Source organism: Aotus nancymaae, unplaced genomic scaffold, assembly GCF_030222135.1.
Source record: "Aotus nancymaae isolate 86718 unplaced genomic scaffold, 86718_ANA_hifiasm-v0.15.2.pri h1tg000049l, whole genome shotgun sequence".
NCBI lineage: Eukaryota > Metazoa > Chordata > Mammalia > Primates > Aotidae > Aotus > Aotus nancymaae.
In genome coordinates, this window is record NW_026988463.1 from 11,567,656 (window position 1) to 11,594,009 (window position 26,354).

The 26,354-nt window shown below is 47.3% G+C and overlaps 2 protein-coding genes across 7 annotated transcripts in view; one reads left to right on the plus strand and one right to left on the minus strand.

Moving 5' to 3' along the window:
- Window positions 1-1,762, plus strand: part of PDXDC1 (pyridoxal dependent decarboxylase domain containing 1) — a 63,096-nt gene extending 61,334 nt beyond the window's left edge. For all 3 annotated transcript variants that reach the window (XM_012477433.1, XM_012477431.2, XM_012477432.1), the window contains exon 23: window positions 4-1,762. In XM_012477433.1, coding sequence (XP_012332856.1) covers window positions 4-263 — 260 coding nt within the window. In that variant the 3' untranslated portion in view covers window positions 264-1,762. The remainder of the gene's footprint in view (window positions 1-3) is intronic.
- Window positions 1-24,216, minus strand: part of NTAN1 (N-terminal asparagine amidase) — a 38,941-nt gene extending 14,725 nt beyond the window's left edge. Inside the window, exons 1-10 of one of the 4 annotated variants that reach the window (XM_012477434.2) lie at window positions 24,028-24,216; window positions 12,973-13,075; window positions 12,831-12,896; window positions 12,419-12,527; window positions 9,041-9,114; window positions 5,861-5,914; window positions 5,299-5,352; window positions 4,251-4,348; window positions 2,894-3,007; window positions 1,908-2,251 (exon numbers count right to left, since the gene is read on the minus strand). In XM_012477434.2, the coding sequence (XP_012332857.1) occupies window positions 2,075-2,251; window positions 2,894-3,007; window positions 4,251-4,348; window positions 5,299-5,352; window positions 5,861-5,914; window positions 9,041-9,114; window positions 12,419-12,527; window positions 12,831-12,896; window positions 12,973-13,075; window positions 24,028-24,108 (930 nt within the window). In that variant the 5' untranslated portion in view covers window positions 24,109-24,216 and the 3' untranslated portion in view covers window positions 1,908-2,074. Of the gene's footprint in view, window positions 1-1,907; window positions 2,252-2,893; window positions 3,008-4,250; window positions 4,349-5,298; window positions 5,353-5,860; window positions 5,915-9,040; window positions 9,115-12,418; window positions 12,528-12,830; window positions 12,897-12,972; window positions 13,076-24,027 lie in introns of those variants that run through there. The other 3 variants (XM_012477435.3, XM_064362478.1, XM_012477436.2) reach the window with 3 other exon arrangements.
- Window positions 24,217-26,354: the final 2,138 nt, after the last annotated feature.

A 26,354-nucleotide genomic window follows, 5' to 3' on the forward strand; every position in this document is an offset into this window, starting at 1 on the left:
TAGGCCAGAAGCCTTTTAAAAGGTCCCTGCGAGGTTCAGATGCTTTGAGTGAGACCAGCTCAGTCAGTCACATTGAAGACTTAGAAAAGGTGGAGCACCTGTGTGACGGACCGGAGCAGATGACCCTTGAGGCCAGCAGCACTGAGGGACACCCAGGGGCTCCCAGCCCTCGTCACGCTGACCAGACCGAGGCCCTCAAGAAGGGGGCCCTGCGCCCAGAAGTTGACCACTCACAGGTAGAAGGACTGGAGAGTTTAAGATAAGATTGTGTGTGTGGTTTGAGACTGTACTGAGTATTGTTTCAGGAAAGAGGAAGTGATACTGGAAATGTGAACTGTGCCACATACTAATACAATAGAAATTACCGTTATTTGTGCTTCACTGGGATTTTTGCACAAATATGTGCCTGAAAAGTAGGCTTTCTAGGGCAGTCAACTTGTCTAACTTCTTGTGTGTGTAGAATCACCAGGAACCGTATGCTGTCCTACTCAGCTCTAGTAATACCACTTTTTCCTAAGTTACCATAAACACTTTTTATTCACAAAAAACACTTAGAATTTCAAGTGTCTGCTACTTGAACCTTTGCTCTTTCTAAACATAAGCAGAAGTTACGAGGTTGCACATGGCAACTTTTTGGTAAACAGCTTTTCATTAGCACTCTCCAGGTTCTCTGCGACACTTCAGAGAGGTGAGACTGGCCGCATCCTTTGTTGTCTGTGTCAGTCGGTCTCTAGTGTGATGAACTGGTAATACACAACTAGACTGCCAGGCTTGAAGGAGCATGGGTGTTCTCGGGATTGTAAATCAGAGCATCAGAAGCCCTCTCCGACCATCCCCCGCTGCTGCTCTTCCTGGAGACTTAGTAAGGACTGTGTCCACTTGAGCTGTGGCAGGGCTTCTGTCAGGGACTGTCCCCTGCCACAAACCCACTTCTCCCTTTGTATACTGTTTGTAAACAAATTTAAGGACAGATTTATTCAGAAAAACTGTAAAGTCTCCTCCTGACCATATATGTATATTTTTAAATACTGGTAAAGCTTTTAAATTGGCACACAAGTACAGACTGTGCTCATTTTTATGTTTAGTATCTAAAAACCTGATAGATGCTACCCTTAGAGCCTGCTATTCCAGGTGCTGTGAAGCACCCACCTGGGTTAAAACCTGAAAGCAAGTACCGTACCCCTTTGACCTTCCCCTACGGAAGCTTCTGCAGCTTCTACTTCCCTGGCAGCTCACCTGGGCTCAACTCAGACACAAGCCAGCAGAGCACTCTCATGCTGATCCAGCCAGGCTCCTGCTTAAGTGAGTAGAAGCTCGCTCTTACTGCCCGTTACTACCTTTCTGAAGTACTGCATCGCTTTGTCGTAAGTACTGGCCCTGTGCCTTCTTAGTCCAGCAGAGTCAAGCTTTTGGGAGACCTGAAAATGGGGAATTCACACTGGGTTTGTGGACTGTAGTATTGGAAGCCTTAGTTATACCACATTCAGCCTATAATTACACTCTGATTTGATGGGATTTTTGACATTTGGCACTTTTCCAAATGCAGTTTTTTTTTTTGGTGCCAATGATTAAACAAAGTCTTCCCTGTTTATTTGGTGCAATGAAGTATAGCAGATAAAATGGGGGTGGGGTAAATTATCACGTTTAACAAGATTAAATGTTTTTATATATATTTGGAATTGTTAAATTGGTTTTGCTGAGACATTTCACCCTTGAGATACTATTTGAATGTTGGTTTCAATAAAGGTTCTTGAAATTGTTACCAGTGAATTCAGTGAATTCAGACTTACTTACCCCAGTATCTGAAATAGCTACTTACCTACCAGTGGGAGATAGCTTTTTTTTGGTCAGCAGAGAAAAACCTAACTAACTAGAGATCAACTTTTTAGTAAAGCAGTCTCAACAAATGCCTTTGCCAAAATAAGGTTTTATTTTGAAAGTCATTTGAAAGACACTGAGAAAGGAAGGAGACCTAAGACCCAGTGGATGTAGGTTCCAAATTCAGATTCTTGCCAGCTCCACCCATGGTCTCTTGTCAGGCCAAGAAGGTGCTTTCTTTGGTAATTCCTATTTTTTAGTTTCCTGAAGAGATCTTTTCCCACAAGCCATCTTCATTTTTTTTGTAGAGTAGGGCTTTATTTCCAGGAAACAATGTATTAGTTGGAGATGGGTATTTTTTTAAAAACCTCAAGGTAGATCTAATATGTTCAACAAAGTGGGGTGGCTCAGCCAGAGGCGAAGTGGAAAGATTCTGAAAACACAAGACGGTATCAGTCACCTTACTCGGCCCTGTTTGAGAAAGATGTCAAAATATCTTTGTTCCTGGACACATAAATATATACAGTTAAGAAATGGAGTAGGCCGGGCGCGGTGGCTCAAGCCTGTAATCCCAGCACTTTGGGAGGCCGAGGCGGGTGGATCACGAGGTCAAGAGATCGAGACCATCCTGGTCGACATGGTGAAACCCCGTCTCTACTAATACAAAAAATTAGCTGGGCACGGTAGCGTGTGCCTGTAATCCCAGCTACTCAGGAGGCTGAGGCAGGAGAATTGCCTGAACCCAGGAGGCGGAGGTTGCGGTGAGCCGAGATCGCGCCATTGCACTCCAGCCTGGGTATCAAGAGCGAAACTCCGTCTCAAAAAAAAAAGAAATGGAGTGGCGTCGATGAGTAAGAAAAAAGTTGTTGCTTACTGCTTTACTCACACAAATTTCCATCCAGGACTCGACATACGCCCAATTGATACACAAGTTATATGGGGTCTGTCAGTGGCATCCAAAAAGTAACTACTACACGCCAAAGGGAAAGCAGCTATGACCTGGTCTAAACCCTTTTGTCTTACAGGTGGGAAAACCAGGGTCCAGAGATTTAAAACTTAGCCTGTAAATTCTCACCTCTAATATTTGCTTGTCATCTTGCTGCAACCAGAAATCTACATGTGGAAATGGCGTCCAGGAGTACGGTCCTATACGAATTTGTTCTGTCTCTGCATCATAAATGCTAATCATCTAGAAAAGAACGTGTCAAGGATAGAATTTCAGGAATGTCACCCACTTTTCAAACCCTCCCAGCAATGCAAACTCCAGTGTAGTCTAGCACTTTCAGGCATTTATCTGCCTGATAAGCTTCTTATAAACTGTCTCTAATACCACAAGCTGCCACCTACTAAACACATCTAGATTATCTGCTACTGCAGGCTGTGGGTCACATACATGGCTGTTTAGTGCTGACAACAGTCCTGCAAGACTGTTTTTTTCCCATTTAGGGTGAAAACTTGAGACTCAGAGAAACGACCCATTTCCCAGGTCGCCTGTCTGGTAAGCCTCAGAGCTTGACCTCAAAGCCAGGTGCGTCTGACAAGTCTGTGTTCGTCATTGCCACAGAAAACACTGCCTCATTATTTATACCCCAAGCAACTGATCGCTTTGCAATTTAAAAGCCTGGTGCCCCATCAAAAGAAAGAAGCTAATTTGCCAAATGATCCATTCCCTGAATTCCCAGATTTGCCAATGGTAGTCACCTTACCCAGCAATATTCAGCTTTGGTAACAGACAGAAATAGGTTCTGAATATCAACTAAACTAGGGCCATTATGCTCCTTGAGAAATCCTAAAAATGTTAGAAGGTTGGCAAAACAAATCGCTCTGAATCCCAACACATTTTCCAGTGAAAATGTCAGCATTTCATAAATGAGCATATTATTTCTTTGGGGTGGCCTGAATGAGATTTCTGTTTTTTCACACTTTGAGAATTTTTAAAGAATTCTTTCACCTATTCCTCAAATGGCTTATAAACCTTCGGTTTTCAAACTTTTAAAATTACAGTGTAATTTAATTAATTTGATCATTCTGTTGGGTTAATTGTTCCAGCAAATTGCTCTTGAGTGACCTGATCCAAAAAAAAACTTCTCTCCCACTTCCTAGGTCTCCTCTATTTGCAGGAACTTTATAGGAAAGCTCTTACGAAGTAACAGAAGTTTGTTGTCTTTGAATTTGGGTGCTTGGATTCACACATACCTCCCGCACCTTTTAGGCAAAGAACTGGAGTCTGGAGCTCATGACCTAAAGATATTCATTACTGAGAGAGAGTGTGTGGGGAGGGGGTGTATGTGTGTTGTGGTCCTCGATAATTTACAGCTATAAAGAAGCTGACATACAACATAAACAGAATTTTCTAAGATTGATAAAACTTAAGGCCTTGGCATTTGATACCTTTTTTAAATCCCTTATCACAAAGATGATTTCAAACTCACTGGTCCTCCTGCTAAAGCTCGTGCGGCACGCAGCTGCTCCTCCGGACCTCGATCTTGAAAGGAGGCTCTGTAAATCTCTGCAGTCTTAATGTTGACAGCTATGAGGGACAACAGGATGACTCTGAATTGACAAAAAACCAAAGCAGAAAGCCTGCAAAGTCTTAAATTTCTCCCACCACTCCTAAGAGAAAGATAGGAAAGTGAACAGAATGGCTCCTAAGTGTCTGGAGCTGCTCCTCCCTTTAGAGGGAAAATGCTACCCTTACCGCATGCATTTCAGTGAGGCCTGAGCTGGACTCGGTGAGATTTTGTTCTAAACCAAGAGCTGCTTTCCACATGGGAAGCAGCCATTCCTGCAGTCAGACAAGTAGCAAAACCTCTCTGGTCAGCCCTACTGGTGTATGGCCAGGGGTAGGTGGGTGAACTGTTATCACAATTTCATATTTTATACACGAAGTTAAAGAGAGTAAGACAGTGAACACCTGTGTACCTACCACCTGCTAAATAAATATCACCGATACAGCAGAAGGCCTCTGAAATACAGCCAATCTCATGCCTTTTCCACAGGAGTCCTGGAGCTGTCAAGCAGGGAGGATGGTTCTAGGTTTTCTTCAGCATGATAGTTTCACACTTTGGACAACTTCTGTTCTCGAGCAAAACTTTCCTCAGTTCCGGATATATAAAAAGATTCCAGTGCCTGCCTCCCTCCCCCAGAGCACTGGCAGGAGACAAGCACACCTGCCTGACGTGCTGGGGAGAGGAGGAAACAGAGGCCAGGTGCTCCCCAGGTCCTGGGAAGGATGGGCCTGGCCTATGCTATATTTGCTACCACGCTGCTTCTTCAAAGTCTTAAGACATGAACATTATCTCCATTTTGTAGGTAAAGCTTAGAGAAGTTAAGCTACTTGCCCAAGGTCTCACAGCACGTGTTCAGAGGAGCTGGGATCTGAACCCAAGGCTGTCCCATCCTGACAGCAGTGGTTTGCTGAATTAGATTTAACTGCACATGTGACCAAGCCTCCAACCCACAAAGATGCACACTACTTACCAATGCCATATATTATTGGAAAGTGGTTTTCGTTTTCTTCCCGGTCATTTAATTCTACAAAATAAAAATGTTTAAGATATACTTTTTAAACAAATACCAAACAATTATGTTTATTTTGTATGATAAAGGCCAAGGAGGAACCCCTCACTGCAGAAAGGAGCTGATGCTGCAGAAAGGGAGGAAAATCCCAGAAAATGAAAGGGACTGTGACCCTGTTTCCCTGCCCTGCCCCAAGGCGGGTAGGTTTATACTGAACAAACTGGCACATGCAGAATAGGTCGCTAATCCCACCCCACCTTCTCCGTGCACCCCATCTGCCACACAGGTGGCAGCTGTGAGATCCAGTGCCCTCCTTCCTGGGAGACGAGGCACACTTGAGAGGGCCGCATTGGAACTGAGGCTGGGCAGTGTGGCAACGGCCATTCCACCACAGCAAGAGCTGGAACAGACGCTGGCCAAGCAGTGACAGCAGTGTGTGCCGGTGCTTGGTCCCGCTGCAAGGCTGGGGGCAAAATGGTCCTGAAACGCACAGCTTCGCTTTGGGATAAATAGCAGAACTTACCTGTCACACATAATGTCACTAAGTGAATGTCATCTTCTTGCCTGTCAAATTCACCTACAATGAGTAAGACTGGATATCAGCAAAGTTCCTCTAGTTACCAGAACAAACTGCTGAGCAAGCCAAGGACAGGGAGGGACAGCAGCCAGCTGAGTGCACTCTCCCACACCCCCATGCCCACGCCCAAGCAGCCACAGCCCAGCCTCTGGGGCCAGACCCGAGGGAGCTGATGCTGCAGAACCCTGACCACCACGGAACCCTGACCGCCACAAGATGGCCACATTCAGCCTCAGGCCCCAAGGAGCCAGGGCTGAGCCTTCCCATTTTTCTCTTCATTCTGAGAGTTTTGCAGGGACCCATGGATTCGTAAGATTTTTACTTTTCTCCTAAGTAACCTGTTTTCCTGATTATCGGAGTTGTAAAAACAAAAATCTGGCCTCTGTAACAGATTTGAAAAATACAGGAGAACATAAGTCAGTTTTCAACATCCATAATCCTAGCACTGTTAATACTTAATTTTCTTCCATATTTTTCCATGCTTAGCACAGCTGACCACAGAGACAATGTTACATCCAAATTTTTCCATGCTCAGCAGAGCTGACCACAGAGACAATGTTATACCCTTTTTTTAAAAAAAAAAAAAAAAAAAAAAAAAAAAACATGGGCCGGGCGCGGTGGCTCACGCCTATAATCCCAGCACTTTGGGAGGCCAAGGCGGGTGGATCACGAGGTCAAGAGATCGAGACCATCCTGGTCAACAAGGTGAAACCCCGTCTCTACTAAAAATACAAAAATTAGCTGGGCATGGTGGCACGCGCCTGTGGTCCCAGCTACTCGGGAGGCCGAGGCAGGAGAATTGCTTGAACCCGGGAGGCGGAGGTTGCGGTGAGCCGAGATCGCACCATTGCACCCCAGCCTGGGTAAAAAGAGCGAAACTCCATCTCAAAAAAAAAAAAAAAAAAAACATGGAGTCTCGCTCTTTTGCCCAGGCTGGAGTGCAGCGGTGCCATCTCGGCTCACTGCAATCTCCACCTCCCAGGTTCAAGCGATTCTTCTGCCTCAGCCTTCCAAGTAATTGGGATTACAGGCGTGTGCCACCATGCCTGGCTAACTTTTCTATTTTTAGTAGAGACGGGGTTTCACCATGTTGGCCAGGCTGGTCTCAAACTCGTGGCCTCCAGGGATCCACCCACCTTGGCCTCCCAAAGTGCTGGGATTACAGGCATGCATGCGCCACCAAGCCCAGCTGACAATTTTACATCCTGATTTCTTGTGCATAGGTATTTTCCCATGTAATTCACACCTTCATGTGTGTTATTTTTTAGTGACTACATAATTACTGTTCTATTAACATCAGATTTCCTGTTGTAAATAATGTTCTGCTCATCTTCAGGTATAAATCTCTATGCACGTTTCAGATTATTAGCATATATTTCCACAAGGGGAATTACTGGGTCAAAGTATATGAACTTTTTTTTTTTTTTAAGATGGAGTCTCGCCTCTGTCATCCAGGCTGGAGTGCAGTGGCACCATCTCAGCTCACTGCAACCTCCGCTTCCTGGGTTCAAGCGATTCTCCTGCCTCAGCCTCCCAAGTAGCTGGGATTACAGGCATGCACCACCACACGCAGCTAGTTTTTGTATTTTCAGTAGAGGTAGGGTTTCACTATGTTGGCCAGGCTGGTCTTGAACTCCTGACCTTAGGATCCACCTGCCTTGGCCTCCCAAAGTGCTGGGATTATGGCCACTGCACCCAGCCAGGTATAAACCTTTTTTAAGAGTTAAGTTGGCTGGTTGTGGTTGCTCATGCCTGTAATCCCAGCACTTTGGGAGGCCAAGGCAGGTGGATCACCTAAGGTCAGGAGTTCAAAACCGGCCTGGCCAACATAGTGAAACCCCATCTCTACTGAAAATAAAAAAAAATTAGTCAGCTGTGGTGGCCTGTGCTTGTAATCCCAGCTACTCAGGAGGCTGCGGCAGAAGAACTGCTTTAACCCAGGAGGCGGAGGTTACAGTGAACTGAGACTGAGCCACTGCACTCTAGCCTGGGCGACGGAGTGCAACTCTATCTCCGGCAGGGGGGTGGGGTGGGGAGGAGAGAGTTAAGTCATGATGCCAAATTGCTTTCTGGACAGGCTGTACCATTGTATGAGTAAGCCTACCTCATGGCCTGGTGGTTAGTCAACACAGAACAATGTCATCTTTATTTTTTGAAAATATTTGCTAATTTAGGCAGGGTACAGTGACTCACGTCTGTAATCCCAGTACTTTGGGACCTGAGGCAGGAAGATCACCTGAGGTCAGGAGTTCAAGACCAGCCTGGCCAAGATGGTGAAACCCCGTCTCTACTAAAAATACAAAAATAGGCTGGGCGCAGTGGCACACGCCTATAATCCCTGCACTTTGGGAGGCTGAGACAGGCAGCTCACAAGGTCAGGAGATCGAGAGCATCCGGGCTAGCACAGTGAAACCTGTCTTCTCTACTCAAAGTACAAAAAAATTAGCCAGGCCTAGTGGCACGTGCCTGTTCCCAGCTACTCGGGAGGCTGAGGCAGGAAAATCGCTTGAACCCAAGAGGTGGAGGTTGCAGTGAGCTGAGATCGTGCCACTGCACTCCAGCCTGGGCAACAGAGTGAGACTCTGTCTCAAAAAAAGGAAAAAAAAAAATACAAAAATTAACCAGGCATAGTGGTGAGTGCCGGTAATCCCACCTACTCGGGAGGCTGAGGCAGGAGAACTGCTTGAACTTGGGAGGCGGAGGTTGCAGTGAGCCGAGATCACACCACTGCACTGCAGTGTGGGTGACAGATCAAGACTACGTTTCAAAAAAAAATTGCTAATAGGGCAAAATGGTATCGGTATTTTACTTTTCTGCAGATTAAAAGACATTTTTGCTAGAAGGGAGGGTGTTTCTGTTTTCACACAGTTCAGAGCACTTAGGATTTTGGAATGTGTCCACTGCTATTTTAGTAGAAAGTCTTGTCCCTACCCCTGCTACCCTTACCCCCTACAAATGAGCACCATGCTATTCCGTCTGTGAAATTCCAAGCTGGGCCAGTCTGTTTCTCTGCGCTGCTCCAAGTGGATGTGTCCTCTAGGTTTAGAACCAGTTGGGATTTTTAACCCAAGCAAAAGCAGGTACAAATTTGTGTCCAATATGGGGGAAAAAAACCAGTGAACTTACTAAGAAGTTGATGAGTGAGTTTTTGTGACAACTGCCTGTCGTCATTGAAGCCTCCCACAAGGTGCACTTCCAGCCTGGCAAAGAGATGGGACAGGGGTCAGAGGCCAGAACAAGACACCAGCGCATGGGCTGGTCTCGCTTTGAACTTTCACTCTCAGCTTCCGTGAGCCCTTGTTCTACAGCAGGGCTTCCAGCTCGTCTGCGTGCCACCGCATAAGGTATCTGCAGCATGCTACCAAGGCCAATAGGAAGTTTCCGGGGACCCTGCCCGAGGGCCCCAATGACTGAAAGGATCCGTATCTAAACACAAACGTGATGCCGCCTCCATGCAGCAGTGAGGAGCTCCGCTCTAGAAGAGTACGAGCACAGGACGGGTGTGGTGGCTCACAACTTTAATTTAGCACTTTGGGAGGCTGAGGTGGGTGGATCACCTGGGGTAAAGAGTTCGAAACTAGCCTGGCCAATGTGGTGAAACCCTGACTCTACTAAATATACAAAAAAACTCAGCCAGCCCTGGTGGCATGTGCCTGTAATCCCAGCTGCTCGGGAGACTGAGGCAGAAGAATCACTTGGACCTGGGAGGTAGAGGTTGCAGTGAGCTGAGATCTCACCACTGCAGTCACCACTGCCTGGGCGACAGAGACTCTGTCTCAAAAAAGAAAGAAGAGGCTGGCCACGTCACTCACCTACCCAAAGCAGGACACTGCCAAAACCCACCTCTTGGTGTCCTGCTTGGGAGCAAGTAGAGTAAGACAATGGGAGGGGCCTGCTGTTAAGTAGACATTTCACAGGTGCCGTCTCCTAATGTCCACCATAACTCGGTAGAGGGGGATAATCAGCTCCATTTTACAGAGATGCATGCTTACGAACCACTACACCTGATTTTCCTAAATTGTTGTTTCCCACTAGCCTCATGAGACGGGGAAACTGTGTTCATAAAGTTAAAACAAAAGTTTGGGGCCAGGTATGGTGGCTCATGCCTATAATCCTAGCATTTTAGGAGGCCGAGGCAGGCAGATCACTTAAGGTCAGGAGTTCGAGACCAGCCAGGCCAACATGGTGAAACCTCATCCCTACTAAAGCTACAAAAATTAGGCTGGGTGCAGTAGCTCACGCCTGTAACCTCAGCAGTTTGGGAGGCTGAGACAGGTGGATCACAAGGTCAGGAGTTTGACATCACCCTGGCCAACATGGTGAAACCCCATCTCTACTAAAAATACAAAAATTAGCCAGGCACGGCGGTGCACACCTGTAATCCTAGCTACTCGAGTGGCTGAGGCAGGAGAATTAATTGAACCCGGGAGGTGGGAGGTTGCAGTAGGCCGATACTGTGCCATTGCACTTCAGCTCTGGGCCACAGAGCAAGACTCCTTCTGGGGGAGGAGGAATTAGCTGGGCATGGTGACAGGTACCTGTAATCCCAGCTACTTGGGAAGCTAAGGCAGAAGAATCACTTGAACCCAGGAGGCAGAGGTTGCAATGAGTCAAGAATGCATCACTGCACTCCAGCCTGGGCAACAGAGCAACACTCTGTCTCCAAAAAAAAAAAAAAAAAATTGGGGGTGGTTCTGAGAAAAAAAATTGGAAAAAAAAAAAAAAAAGACAGGGCCATCTTGCCTGTTGGAAGCCCTCCTTAGAAGAGTTCCACTGCCATTAGCACAGTGAAGCTCTGATACGTCCTGCGATTGAAAACACTCCAACTATGTCTGTGGAGCCCAGTGTTTCCCATACTCATCTACCAACCCCCTTTCCACAGCCCCTGTCAACCGGGGGAATTCATGCTTGGAAAAGCACTGCCAGACTTTACACTGCCTTCTGGGACAAAAAATCTTCCTAAGGGATGAGCCAGGACCCTGCATGTACCCGATATAGGGCACTGCCTCAAGTGGCCTCATGATAAACTCCCAAGTAGTAAAGAGGGCTGTGACCATGATGGCTCTGCTGGCAACAGGGCCACCAGGTTTGCCTCTGACTCCTGAAGCAAGCATGGCTGTTCTACAGCAGACCAGGAAAAGGTGACAAGCATGTTCTTAGAACCAAGGAGTGGAGTGTGTGGCAACATAATGGCATTATGTCCCCCTGTGGGGGCCAAGATGATAGGAAAATGAAAATGCCATTTTGGGCCTGCATGGGTCACATGGCCATGAAGCTAGCCCAGCCGTGGCATGGACCGCAGACGTGGCATTTAAGAATCGATCGGTATTGCACTAACAAAACTCTCCCAGAGAACTCTTTCTTTTTCCTCTTTTGCCTCTTGGGATTCTAAGCCCTTGTATATGATGGGCATAGTTCACTCAATGGCTGGCTTAGACTTCAAATAAAATGAGAGCAATGCCTGCCACATCTACACAGTGGCAGAGAAAGCAGAGGGGACAGGTGTGTGAACACAAGTCTGGACAGCAGGCCTGTGTCCTCAGCCTCCACTTAGCTAGCTGTGTGCTCCAGCACGCTGAGCCTCAGCGCCTGCCTCTGTCAAATGGAGGCAGCGAATACTTTACTGTGAGAAGAGAGGATGAGGTGCTGCGGGACAGCCAGGCTGGCGGCTGCTTCTTATCCAGCAATCCATGGTGAAACTACCAACCTGCTGGAATTTAAAAACGCCGCCCTCAGCTGGGAGGATCACTTGAGCCCAAGAGTTTGAGACCAGACTGGGCAAGATGGCAAAACTCTGTCTTTATAAAAAATACAAAACACTAGCTGGGCATGGTGGCACACACCTGTGGTCTCAGCTAGTTGGGAGGCTGAGGTGGGACAATCATCGGAGCCTGGGAAGTCGAGGCAGCAGTGAGCTGAGATTGCACAACTGCGTTCCAGCCAGGGCGACAGAGTGAGACCCTATCTCAACAACAACAAAAAAGAAAAAACACATGCCTTACCCCCTAGCAGTTCCCACATCTCCCTGGCCTTGTTTTCTCCACAGCCTGCTTCACCCCTGAACACCCTGTCTTGTGTACTGTCTCTCGGCTTCAGAATCCGAACACCTTAGGGCAGGCTTTCCGTCTACTCTTTTCACGGCTATGTCCCTGGAAACTACAAGGTATAGGTAAGAGGAAGCAATTAACAAGTAAATACTGGAGGAATGACCGCATCAAGAGCTACCACACCCGCAGTAAAAACCTCAAACTCAACATTCCCAAAAGGACGTCAAGTTCATAGTCAAGCCTTCCATCTCAAATCCAGCATGGACTCCTTGCCTGTGCCCAGCATCCACTCATCCACTCAACCACTGCTGACCCGGTGCCCATGCCCTGCTCCGGGGGAAAGAGACAGACACGGCAGTGATGGCATCCTGTGTTGCCATAATAGCTTCCGCGGCTACGTCCTCTACGCAAGGGTTCAAATATCCCAATTCACCTATTAGAGCAGCATGGATCTCACCTTCCACATTGAGCGTGGTCGGAAAAGGATTTTATGGAGTTCATGATCAAGGGGACCTCAGCTTTGGTGTCGGTTCCATCACAATGTGTCAAGCAGGTGGCCCCATTACCTGAAGAACAAGGGTGAAAGGACTCAAGTTATTCCCGATGCGAGCGCAGTAGCAGGTCGAGACTCTACTCCTGTCCCTTCGGACCGCCTCGTCTCTGAACATCCTGTAGGGAAAAACAGAAAGGGCTGTGCTGCCCAGCCAACCCATTCTGACCAGGACACCAGGGAGACACCATGCAGACCAGAAAAAACGTAAGCAGAGTCCGTTTCCAACAAGACACCAGGAAACTTAACTCGAGAAATTCAATGGTCCCAAAGGTTGGGCCACTTTAAGTAATGGTTTCCTTCACCTCTCTCATCATACCTGTGTGCCTCAGGACCACAATGTGACAAGTAGTGGCATCATCAGAACCCAGAATGGAGATGGAGCCTGTTTAAAAAAGAAATAAAATAAAATATCCAATTGCCTTTTGGGATAACGCCCAATTCACTGCTTCCTAACCTACCATCCTTTGGGGAGGTCACTGCAAGCTCTCTTTGCTGAACATACAGAAGGCCCTGGGGTCCCACTTGTTGAACAGACTGACCTCTGAGAAGTCTGGCTCTTTCCTGTTTAATTAAAAAAAAAATAAAATAGTGATGTAAATTAGTGAGGATGGAAAAACTGAAGATGTGGAGAGAGCCGAAGCGGCCTCTGCGTGAGCGGCACACTAGTGTGCTGGGAGTGTGTTAGCGGACAGAGAGGCTCAAAGAAAAATGCAGCAGCCACAGTCATTGGGAACAATGCAGAGAAAATGATGAGGTTCTGGGGGGTGGTTTTTTAACCTATGAAATCAGATGTTATAGTAACCTATTAAATGAGATGCAAAAATCCTTTATTACTTTTTTTTTTTTTTTTTTTTTTAAGAGACAGACACTCACTATGTTGCACAGGCTGGTCTTGAACTCATGGGCTCAAGCAATCTTCCTGTCTAGGCCTCACCAAGTGCTGGAATTACAGGCGTGAGCCACCACATGGGCTATCACAGTTCTTTACTAAACAGTGTGAGACTCTTAACAATTTTACAGTTGGCCAGGCACGGTGGCTCATGCCTGTAATCCCAGCACTTTGGGAGGCTGAGGTGGGTGGATCACGAGGTTAACAGATTGAGACCATCCTGGCCTACATGGTGAAATCCCATCTCTACTTAAAATACAAAAATTAGCCGGGCGTGCTGGCAAGTGCCTGTGGTCCTAGCTACTCAGGAGGCTGAGGCAGAAGAATTGCTTGAACCCAGGAGGTGGAGGTTGCATTGAGCTGAGATTACACCACTGCACTCCAGCTTAGCAACAGAGCAAGACTCCATCTCAAAAAACAAGCAAAAAAACAAAATTTTACAGTTGTAAAGAGAATGAGATTACCTAGGAATACAGGGTGGGTGACTCTGAAACCACATCACCTCTATTTTTTGAGACAGTCTCTCTGTCATCCAAGCTGGAGTGTAGTGATGCAACTTCAACTCACTGCAGCCTCCACCTCCCAGGCTCAAGCAATCCTCCCACCTCAGCCTCCCAAGTAGCTGGGACTACAGGCATGCACCACCACACCTGGCTGATTTTTATACTTTTTTTAGCAACAGGGTCTCCCTGTGCTGCTCAGGATGGTCTAAAACTCCTGGGCTCAAGCGATCCACCTGCCCCGGCCTCCCAAAGTGCTGGGAATACAGGCGCACACCACCACATCCAGCTGATTTTTATACTTTTTGTAGAGATGGGACCTCCCTATGCTGCCCAGGCTGGTCTCAAACACCTGGACTCAAGTGATCCACCTGTCTCGGCCTCCCACAGTGTCGGGATTACAGGCGTGAGACACCGTGACCAGCCTCCTCTTTACCTTCTTTAAAGACCAAGAGGAGTTAAAAACTTCCTTAGTCTCGGGCCGGGCGCGGTGGCTCACGCCTGTAATCCTAGCACTTTGGGAGGCCGAGGTGGGTGGATCACCTGAGGTCAGGAGTTCAAGACCAGCCTGGCCATGATGGTGAAACCCCATCTTTTAAAACAAAACAAAACAAACAAACAAACAAAAACCTTCCTTAGTCCCGAACCTAGTTATTTCACTTCTGGAAATCTGTCCTAAGGAAGTAATTCAAGATGTGTTCATCCCTGTGTAATTTGTTTTGTTTTATTTTTTGAGACAGAGTCTTGCTCTGTCGCCCAGGCTGGAGTGCAGTGGCGTGACCTTGGCTCACTATAGCATCCACCTCCCAGGTTCAAGCGATTCTCATGCCTTAGTCTCCCCAGTAGCAGGGACTACAGGTGTGCACCACCATGCCCAGCTTTTTAAAGTAGAAACCGGGTTTCACCATGTTGGCCAGGCTGGTCCCAAACTCCCAGCCTCAAGTGATCCGTCTGCCTTGGCCTCCCAAGGTGCTAGGACTGTAGCATGAGCCATGGTGCCCGGCCCCCTGTGTCATTTGTAATGGCAAAAAGCTGGGAGCAGGAATGGAAAAGGTCAGTAGATTATGCACAGAACCAAGTCACAGCCACTAACTGCAGAGTCATAAGAAATGAAAACTACAGAAAAAATAGTTTTGAAATGCTAACTGAAAAGCAAGATAGAAAAGTATAAAAAATGTTTTAAATAGCTATAAATGTGCTGTTAATACAACAATGATTAAATTCTTATACCCACAGAGAAAAATACTGAAAGCAAATTTCACCAATACAACCAGGGCTGTGCCAGAGCAAACACGAGTTAAGATTTACTGGCGCTGTTGTCTTTTCTCTCTTCTCTAAATGTCCTATCCTATAGTTATTATCAGAATACAAAAACAAAATGGGTAAGGCAAATTTATGAAAGATGTGTTAATACGAAGTGTCAATAATCTAATTGAATATTTGTACAAACTCTTACTAAGCCTGTAAAAAAAATTTTACAAGACCTCAGGTGGTTTTTTAATGTAAACAAACTTTGTCAAAAGCATTACAGTGATAGAACACTACAATGTATCTTAATTTCCTTCTTACTTGCAACAAATAAACTTCTTGATGAACAAATTATTGCTCAAATGTCTAGAGAACCTATGCATGTATGCCTACACTGGAGAACGGTTTTGCATCTTAAGTCTATCAGCTTCCTGCCATTGCGCATAACTGGAGCTAATTTAGGTTAGCGCTCACTTAATAAAACATAAGAGCAGCTGGGTGTGATGGAGCTCAGCGGTAATCTCAACACTTGGGGAGGCTAAGGAAGGAGGACTGCTTGAGCCTATAAGTTCTAAACCAGCCTGGGAAACAAGGGAGACTCAGTCTCTACAAAAAATACAGAAACTAGCTGGGTGTGGTGGTGCTTACTTGCAGTCTCAGCTACTCTGGAGGCTCAGGTGGGAGAATCACTTGCAGCCAGAGATAGAGGCTGCAGTGAGCCATGATTATAGCACTGCACTCCTGCCTGGGTGACAGACCAAGACCCTGCCTCAAAAAATATATATATATAATTAAGCTAAAAGAAGAGATGTTATAAACATAATAATGATCAGCTCGATTACTGACACGGCATTTTCTTCTGCTGATAAACTTCCATTAACTGGAAACAAGATGTCAATGAGAATGAGACAAGCCCCATATTTAAGAAACAAACTAAAGATGAAATGAACTGCAGTGTAAAATTCAATTGGCAAGACAGCCTTGTTTGCTCCAGAAGTCAGTAAGAAATAGGTGTTACTGCCTGTTCTAAAACTCAGAACCCCTCTACCGGTGAAAACCTCTCATTTTCATTCCACTTCTCACCTCACCTTAATTCAGAATTACATAGGGGAGAATTCAGAATTCCCTCTTCATTACTCTTGAAATACTTACCTTCTGCTTTGTTTTTTGAGGGAAGGGAAGGGAGAGCGCAAAGGCGAATTTTTAACACTCATTTTCACAATTGGGTCACCACTCAAAAGCAAAGCTATTTGTGAGAAATGAATTACTGCTTTCACAAAGACCAAAACTCATGTCTCTCTTCAACACAGCTCCTACGATTTCCCAAAGAAATAAAAGCAAAAATTATCAGAAATAATGCCAGAAAACTAAAACAGTATGCTGCTTTACTCTTTTATTTTTTAATTTCTTTCTTGAGACAGGGTCTCACTCTGTCTCCCAGGCTGGAGTGCAGCGGCGAGATCACAGCTCACTGTAGCCTCTGGCCTCAAGCAGACCTCTCACCTCAGCCTTCCATGGAGTTGGGACTACGGGTGTGAGCCACCACACCTGGCTAATTTATATATATATATATATATATATAAAATAGAAATATATATAAATATATTTATATTTGTAATATAATATAATTAAAATATATATTTTATAGATATAATATAAAATACTATATATATATATATATATATATATATATATATATATATATATATTTTTTTTTTTTTTATAGAGATGGGGTCTCCCTGTGTTGCCCAGGCTGGTCTTGAACTCTCTCCTGGCCTCAGGTGATCCTCCTGCTTCAGCCTCCCAAAGTGCTAGGATTAGAGGCATGAGCCACTGTGCCCAGCCTCTACTTTATTTTTTATATTTTAGAGACAAGGTTTCACTCTGTTGCCCAGGCTGAAGTGCTGTGGCCAGATCTTAACTCACTGCAACCTCAAACTGCTGGGCTCAAGCAATCCTCCCATCTCAGCCTCCTTCAGAGTAGCTGGGACCACAGGTGCATGCCACCAGACTTGGCTAATTTTTGCTTTAAGTTATGAAAAGAGTTTAGCCAAACTTCTGTTCTTTGGGAAAACACACAGTCCTACTTTATAAATTCATAAACTTTAGAAATAAAAGCGGCCCCAGTTTTCTTCTAATATTCTCTAGACATTAATATTTGCTTAAAAAACAAACAAAGAAAACAACTTTTCCTTCACTCCCTCATCCTTATTTCCCAATTCCTATTCAATGGCAGTATTCTCTTAACCCAGGGGTCAGCAGATTTTCTGAAAAATACCAGACAGTAAATATTTGGGGTTCTGCAAGGCTGCAGTCTCTACTGCAATTGCCCAACTCTGCTGTTAGGAGTGAAAGCAGCCACAGACAATATAAATGTGGGTGCAATCCAAAAAAAACTTTATGGGTGACACTGAAGTGTTAATTTCAATACAATTTCACATGTTACACAATATTCTTTTGTTTTCAACCTTTGAGAAATATAAAGACCAATCTTGGCCTACAGACTATACACAAACAGGGTCTGGACCATGAGCTGTGGCTTGCTGACCTGTCTTAGCCAGTCACCTACCTGTGGCCTAGGGGATGATCATGTGACCCTCACCCCTGCCGTCCTGTCAGTTCTTCCTTTATAAACAGGAGAGTGGCATGAAAGTGATTTGTGAACTGTAAAGCACAATAGTATACAAGAAATTATGAGGCCCAGCTGGGCATGGTGGTGGTGGCTCACATCTGTAATACCAGCATTTTGAGAGGCCGAGGCAGGCGGCTCACCTGAGGTCACCTGAGCTGAGATCCTGCCATTGCACTCCAGCCTGGGCAACAAGAGTGAAACTCCGTCTCAAAAAAAAGAAAAAGAAAAGAAATTATGAAGCCCAATGCAGTGGCTCACGCCTGTAATCCCAGCACTTTGGGAGACAGAGGCAGGAGGAGAGCTTAAATCCAGGAGCTCAAGACCAGATTGGGGAATACAGCGAGACTCCATCTCTACAAAAAATTTACAAATTACTCAGGAGGCTGAGGCAAAATGATCACTTGAGCCTAGCAGTTGGAGGCTGCAGTTAGCTATGACTGCACCACTACGCTCTAGCCTGGGTGATAAAGAGATGCTGTCTCAAAAACAAAAAAAATTACAAATAGGTATAGCTCTCAAAATTAAGCCTTCTTTCCCAAACAATGAAAAAAAATCCACTCCCATACCATACTTCAGTCCTTCCTTGTCTTACATCTAAATTACTGCAATATGGCCAGGAGCAGTGGCTCATGCCTGTAATCCCAGCATTTCGGGAGGCCGAGGCAGGAGGATTACTTGAGGTCAGGAGTTGGAGAGCAGCCTGGCCAACACAGCAAAACCCCATCTCTACTAAAAATACGAAAATTAGTTAGGCATGGTGGCGCATGCCTGTAGTCCCAGCTACTTGGGAGGCTGAGGCAGGAGAATCGTTTGAACCTGGGAAGCAGAGGTTGCAGTGAGGAGAGATCGCACCAATGCACTCCAGCCTGGGCGACAGAGCAAGACTCTGTCTCAAAAATAATAAAATAAATTACTGCAACATAATACAATACAATATAGAGCAAGACATTCCCCAGGTTGGGCACATGCTGCTAGGCCTCTGTGCTTCTGGTTCCTCCTCTGGTAAATGGATGGGCATGGTGATGCCCACTTCTGTGGACTGGTTGAGAATTAATTGAGAGGACATTCTGTAGAGGGCATATACTGTGCCTGGTCCCAGATGAGGGCTCACTGAATGGGGCTGTCACCATTCCCATCTCTGCTTCCCTGCCTCCCTTGACCAGTCTTTCCTACCTGATGACAGGCAGCATCATTACTTAAAAACACGATTTTGTTACATCATTTTTCTGCTAAAAAAACTTGAGTCCAGGCCGGGCGCCGTGGCTCACGCCTGTAATCTAATCCCAGCACTTTGGGAGTCCAAGGCAGGCGGATCACGAGGTCAGGAGTTCAAGACCAGCCTGACCAACATGGTGAAACCCTGTGTCTACTAAAAATACAAAAATGAGATGGGCATGGTGGCGGGTGCCTATAATCCCAGCTACTCAGAAGGCTGAGGGAGAGAAATGCTTGAACCTGGGAGGTGGGGGCTGCAGTGAGCTGAGATCATGCCACTGCACTCCAGCCTGGACAACAGAGCGAGACTCCGTCTCAAAAAAATAAATAAATAGGCCGGGCGCAGTGGCTCACGCTTGTAATCCCAGCACTTTGGGAGGCCGAGGCAGGTGGATCACGAGGTCAAGAGATCGAGACCATCCTGGTCAACATGGTGAAACCCCGTCTCTACTAAAAATACAAAAAATTAGCTGGACATGGTGGCGCGTGCCTGTAATCCCAGCTACTCGGGAGGCTGAGGCAGGAGAATTGCCTGAACCCAGGAGACGGAGGTTGCAGTGAGCGGAGATTGCACCATTGCACTCCAGCCTGGGTAACAAGAGCGAAACTCCGTCTCAAAAAATAAATAAATAAAAAACCTGAGTCCAGCAATTTCACTTGTATGAATAATTACAGGGGTTTATAAAGAACCCTTAGAATGTGCACATCAGGCTGGGTGTAGTGGCTCATACCTGTCATGCCAACACCTTAGGAGGGTGAGGTGAGCAAGCTGCTTGAGGCCAGGAGGAGTTCAAGACCAGTCTGGGCAACAAAGACAGACCCTTTCTCTACAAAAAATAATTTAAAAATCAGCCAGGTGCAGTGGCTTGTGCCTGTACTCCCAGCTACTCCAGAGACTGAGGGGGGCAACTGCTTGAGTCCAGGAGTCTGAGGCTGCAGTAAGCTATGACTGCGCCACTGCACTCCAGCTTGGTGCACAAACTGAGACCCTAACATTAAAAAAAGGGGATGGGGGTAAAGAATGTGCATAATGGTGAAACAGAGTAAGTATCTTTCATGTTTAAAAGCAGTAACTGGCTGGGTGCAGTGGCTCACACCTGTAATCCCAACAGTTTGGGAGGCAGAGGCAGGAGGATCACCTGAGGTCAGCAGTTCTAAACCAGCCTGGCCAACATACAGTGAAACCCCGTCTCTACTAAAAAATACAAAAACAGCTGGTCATAGTGGTGCACGCCTGTAGTCCCAGCTACTTGGGAAGCTGAGGCAGGAGAATGGCTTGAACCTGGGGGCAGAGGTTGCAGTGAGCCAAGATCACACCACTGCACTCCAGCCTGGGCCACAAAGCAAGACTCAATCAATCAATCAATCAATGCAAGGCCAGGCACAATGGCTCACGCTGTAATTCCAGCACTTTGGGAGGCCGAGGTCAGGATCACCTGAGGTCAGGATCACCTGAGGTCAGGAATTCAAGACCAGCCTGACCAACATGGTGAAACACTGTCTCTACTTAAAATACAAAAATTAGCAGAGTGTGGTGGTGCACACCTGTAATCCCAGATACTCAGGAGGCTGAGGCAGGAGAATCTCTTGAACCCAGGAGGTAGATGTTACAGTGAGCCGAGATCAAGCCACTGCACTTCAGCCTCGGCAGCAGAGCAAGACGGTCTCTAAATAAATAAAATAAATAAATAAATAAATAAAAGCAGAAAGTAAGCTATGTTGCGAGCATCTTGCAGAGTCTATGGAACTATGTTACCCAAGACGTTGCAGGACTGGTTACTAAGTGCCCAGTGACTGGTTAAGAGTGACTAAGGGAGGGCTCTAAACAGCTCTGCCTGAAGGAACTTTATGCAGGGATGGCCCCCGTCTATATTCACTGTCCCATTAGTAGCCACAGTGTCTCCTCAGCACTTGAAATGTGGCTAGTGCAACCGAGGAACTGAGTTTTTTATTTTATCTAATTTTATTTAATTTTAATTAAAATGAAAGTAACCACATGGCTGGTGGCTACTGTACAAACAGTGCAGCTCCAGAGTCAAGGGCAGACTCCCAGGGTTCCCATCCTGGCTTCGCCACTCCCAAGATGTGGAACCTGGGGCCGGTTTCCCAGCCTCTCTGTGCCTGACAGTCCTCATCTGTAAAATGGGAATAGCAATAACTCTTGCTGTGGTACCTGGCAGCTTCCACTGTATTACTGTTATTGTCGTTATTTGCTACTCATAGCTACACATAGACTTCTAACTGTTGGTACTCCATACTCACAACACATCATTACGTGAAAAAGACATTGTAAAACAATATATAGTAAGCGATCATTTAAAAAGTAAATTACATACAAAGAAAAACCTCCATTAGGACTTTCAACAAACTTAAGAATGGTTGTGGTCGGGCCGGGCGCGGTGGCTCAAGCCTGTAATCCCAGCACTTTGGGAGGCCGAGGCGGGTGGATCACGAGGTCGAGAGATCGAGACCATCCCGGTCAACATTGTGAAACCCCGTCTCTATTAATACAAAAAAATTAGCTGGGCACGGTGGCGCGTGCCTGTAATCCCAGCTACTCAGGAGGCTGAGGCAGGAGAATTGCCTGAACCCAGGAGGCGGAGGTTGCGGTGAGCCGAGATCGCGCCATTGCACTCCAGCCTGGGTAACAAGAGCGAGACTCCGTCTCAAAAAAAAAAAAAAAAAAAAAGAATGGTTGTGGTCATACATTATTTTTCTTCTCTGTAACATTTATATTTTGCTTTCCTACAAAGAGGACACCCTGCTTTATTATATAAAAATAATCCAAGCCAAAGTGCTGGGATAACAGGTGTGAGCCACTGCGCCTGACCTGGATTATTTGTGAGGCCAAGACCGGCAGATCACTTGAGGTCAGGAGTTTGAGACCAGCCTGGCCAACATGGTGAAACCCGTCTCTACTAAAAATAAAAAACTTAGCCGGTCTTGGTGGTGTGCACCTATAATCTCCCAGCTACTCGAGAGGCTGAGGCAGGAGAACTGCCTGAACCCGGGAGGCAGAGGTTGCAGTGAGCCGAGATCGCACCACCGCACTCCAGCCTGGGCCATAGAGTGAAATTCAGTCTCTAAAAAAAAATAAAAATAAATAATCCAACCCTTAATTTCTCCCTGTTGCTAAGTAGGTGAAAGGTCCATCTAAGCCCTTTGGTCTGGGTACAACCCACCTCTGTAGGTTTACTTTTCATGCTTCCCGTCCTCACCCGGGCTGCTCCCGGGAAACTGGCCAGGCCACCCGCCCACTGGGGCCTTCCCCTCCTGCCTGCCGAGCCCGGGCGGCCTGCCCGCCCAGCTGCGATGCCCTCACCCTTCTTCTCCTTTTCAAATCTTTCTCGTGCCGGCATCCTTCTTCACTTACACTGCCGCAAATCAAAGTCATCACCCCACTTCCAATGTTCCTGTAACACAAATTGGTCCCCAACACACAGCCTTTCTAGGACATGTCCTCTTAAATAGGCCAAAACCTTACTTCGAGAGGAGCCGCCCCAGTACGTCACCACATTTCCCCGCTCCACACTTAGTGTGCGGCCCAGGACACTCATCTAGCTTTCTATCACGGACATTCTCAAACAGACGTAAAGGTAGAGCGTCCCCGAAATTCTTCAGGCGGCTGACATTTTTTTTCTTGGTGAGTCCTACGCCTGACTTCGCTAGTTAACAGTAGGGCAGTGACACAGTGCAAGAATAAAGTGACACGGCACCACGCCTAGCTCAGTGCATGTTGGCCAACAGGACGTTGGTCGTCCTAAAATGCAAGCTGAGAATCATATGGATCTGTCTGCCTTCTCCCCGTCAGTAAGTCCTTGTCATCCTTCACATCACGTTCAGGGGTCATTTTGTGTCCTCATTTACGCAACACATCTTTACTGAGCGCCAATTCTATGCCAGGAACCGTCCTAAGCTCTGAGGATACAACAGTGAACACACTCTTATCTGTCTTCAAGAAGCTTACATTCTGAGGACAGATCAAATGCAGAACAAAACAGGCAAACACAAACGGTCCAGCTGTGACAGATGAAACCTCTAAACGCCTTCCTCAATCCCACACACTTGGTCAGGTTCCTGTGTTTCGCGTCTCAAAGTGAAGGGGACGCTTTTTCTTTATGGCACTTTGCCGTTTATAGGATCTGAGCCTTCTTCCTTCAGAAAACATTCTCCCTTCTAGACTGTAAACACTCTGAAGGCAGGGACAGGGATCAGTACGGGACCCAACAGATACTAGGAACTCAAATCAACAAACTGATTCCTCTTTAACAGGATCTATGGCAAGTAGGACGTTTGCCCCCCCCCCCGCCCCCCGCCTCTTTTAAACACTAAGAACTCCCTTGCCAACAGTCCCTGCAGAAGCCGTGGACAAGAGTTCGGAGATCTATTTGAGCACAAAAGCAGAAAAAACAAAACCCGTGCATCAGGGCGTGGTCCCATGGCCCAGCTGGGGAAACCAGGGCTCTCTCTTCCGGCTAAAAATAACCCGGCGCCCTACGCCCCGGGGGTAGGGTAGAGAGAGGAGGAAGGACTGGGGGTCCTCGCCAAGACCCCCTGGCCCAAACGTTCTCGGAAGCCCACCCTGGAATAACCCTCTGCTTCATGGGTACCCAAGGACGAAGCAATGTTCACTGGAGGCTGCGGGTCCCCGAAGGCGAGCGCCCGGATTTGCCTAAACGGACCGAGCCTGGGTTGGCGGCTGCAGCCGTCCAGTCTGGGAATGGGGGGTCCCGCCGTGTCCCCGTGCCGCGGTGCTGTGAGACCTTGGGCAAGTCACATAACCTCTCTGGGCCCCGGTCCCCTCCCCTGTCAGAGAGCGCGGCAGCCCGCTGAAGTCTAAAGAAGGCAAAAGCTCCCGGACCTCAAGGAGAAGACTCGAGCCGACTGCCGGGTCTCCGAATGCGCCGACAGCGCAAAGTTTCAAGTCTGTGTCGCGTGAGGCGAGCAACGGCGGGGTGAGGAGAGCGCTCGCCCGCCCGGCAGCTTCCCCTCGGGCCCGCCCCGAAGCCCCGCGCAGCGTCTCGCTCACCTCCAGAGGCGGGTGGGCTCGGACGAGGTCCCCGGCGGACTGCGGCAGCCGCACTCGCCGCCCCTCGACTAGCAGCGGCATAGCGGAGGCGGCCGCCCCGGCAGGCCCAGGGAAGCGGCACCCCCCCCGCCCCCCCGCGCCAGCCCCCGGCCACCCGCCGCCCCCGCCCCTCGGGCCGCGCGTACCGCCCCGTCCCGCCTCGACGCGGGCGCTGCCGGGAAGTGGAGTCCAGGCGGAGACTGCGCTAGCTGAAGAGACTGAAGAAATCCAGGACGGGGGCGGCAATGCCTCATGGGAAATGTAGTCCAAAACCAGGAGGCAGCCCCGGAAGCAGCCCGCGGCCCGCCTCCTCTGCAAGGGGCGCTGGGAAGTGTAGTCCTAAAAGCGTGGGAGGGAGGGCGGTTGGTTGGGGAAAGGGGAGAGAGAGGACAGGGAGCAGCTGCGCGAGCTAAGAGAGCCTCAGGGCGAGTTCCCCGGACGGACGCGGTCTGGCTCAGGCTTCTGCGCTTTAGCTTCCCAGGTGTGTGACCTTCTGCAAGCTTGAGTTTGGGACCCAGCTGTGCTGCTCCGTAGGATTGTATTCAATGAGTAATAAACCTAATCAGGAGGACACGCTGGCTCACGCCTGTAATCCCAGCACTTTGGGAGGCCGAGGCGCGAGGATCGCTTGAGGCCAGAAGTTCCAGACCAGCCTGGGCAACACAGCGAAACCAACCCTCCTCCATACCCTCGTCTCTGCAAAAAATTTAAAAACTGTGCATGGTGGCATGCACCTGTAATCCCAGCCACCCTGGAGGCTGAGGCAGGAGAATCGCTTGACCCCAGGAGTCGGAGGCTGCACTGAGCTATGTTTGCACACTGCAGAGGGAAACCCTGCCTCTAAAAATAATAAAAAAGAAATGTCAAGTCTTTTTTTTTTTTTTTTTTTTTTTTTAAGAGACAGGGTTTCACCATGTTGGCCAGGCTGGTCTCAAACTCCTGACCTCAGGTGATCCGCCCACCTCGGCCTCCCAAAGTGCTGGGATTACAGGCGTGAGCCACCATGCCCGGCCTAACGTCAACAGTCTTAAATTGGGAAACTACATCCTGAACTGTGCTAGCCTCACGTATTAAGAGATCATCGATAACACTTCGTGATTGGAATCCAACAGGCCACTCACAGATGGGCTAGGAACCATGGGGGAAGGATTTGCAGATACTGACTGCACCCCCCCTACTCTGAAAACAAGTCCCCAAGGTTCAAGGCGTCTTACCGTGGAGCTCTCTTCTAAAAGTTGGAAACATTGCTCAAATACATCCGACTCTGCAGCACATTAACAAAAAGTAATTTTACAAAAGATATAGTGGTGAGTTTAAGAAGAGGAGCCACAGGATACAGCAAAATCTTTATTAGAATTTTATCATCTGTATTTGTCTTCTTTCATAAATCTCTCCCTCAGCTTACACATCGCATTCAACGAAAATACCAGGAAATTTACTACAGTAAAGAAGTGACTGTAGAAGATGGTGTCCCCATCGCCAGCTTACCCAACTTCTCACCCAAAATAGCTCTATTTCTAGCTACCAAGAAATTATTTCTCTGTATTATTACACCTACATTTCTCACTTGCTCCTCACAAATGTAGGAGCCAGTACTAACACCTCCGTTATCACAGACAGAGTAACTTGCTCAAAGTGGTAGAAATACATAGTAGAACAAAGACTGAGCCCAGCTTTGTGTGATTCCAAAGGCAGTGCTCTCCATCACTATAAGATGTCCCTAGACTGTAAACAACTCATTGTACTACAGGTGAAATTAAGTTAAGTCCCAATTAGGAAGCCCGTGGCTAAAAACAGGGCTTGAATCCAGGGTGATCAATGACCAGCAGGCTGGCCTGGAGCAAGTTACTTAACTTCCCTGAACTGGTTTTCTCACGTGTAGAAGAATGGTCATAGCCTCAGTTTGTTTCATCTGGTACGTACTAAATCCTCTAAAGATAGCTATTATTGGAATTGCAGAGCAAAGAATAGTCAATAAAAGTGAGGCATTTGGGAAGTGCAAAGGTGAAGAACAAGGTTCTGTGGGTTCTGCCTGGAGCTAGTGCAGTTTGCCTTAAATTGGTTTTTCACTTTTGGGTGATCTTTTTTCAAGTAATCTCAGATTATCAATCTCCTAGGCTGACTCCTGTGTTTAAAGAACTAAGTGAGCCAGAAACAAGCAGAAAGCCCCTCACCTACCACCTCTCTTCCCATCTCAGCCCCACCAATTTTGGTCTACAGCCAATAAGGAAGCAAGAGCAGATGTGTGGCCAGCACTGTGGCTCATGCCTGAAACCCTAGCAGTTTCA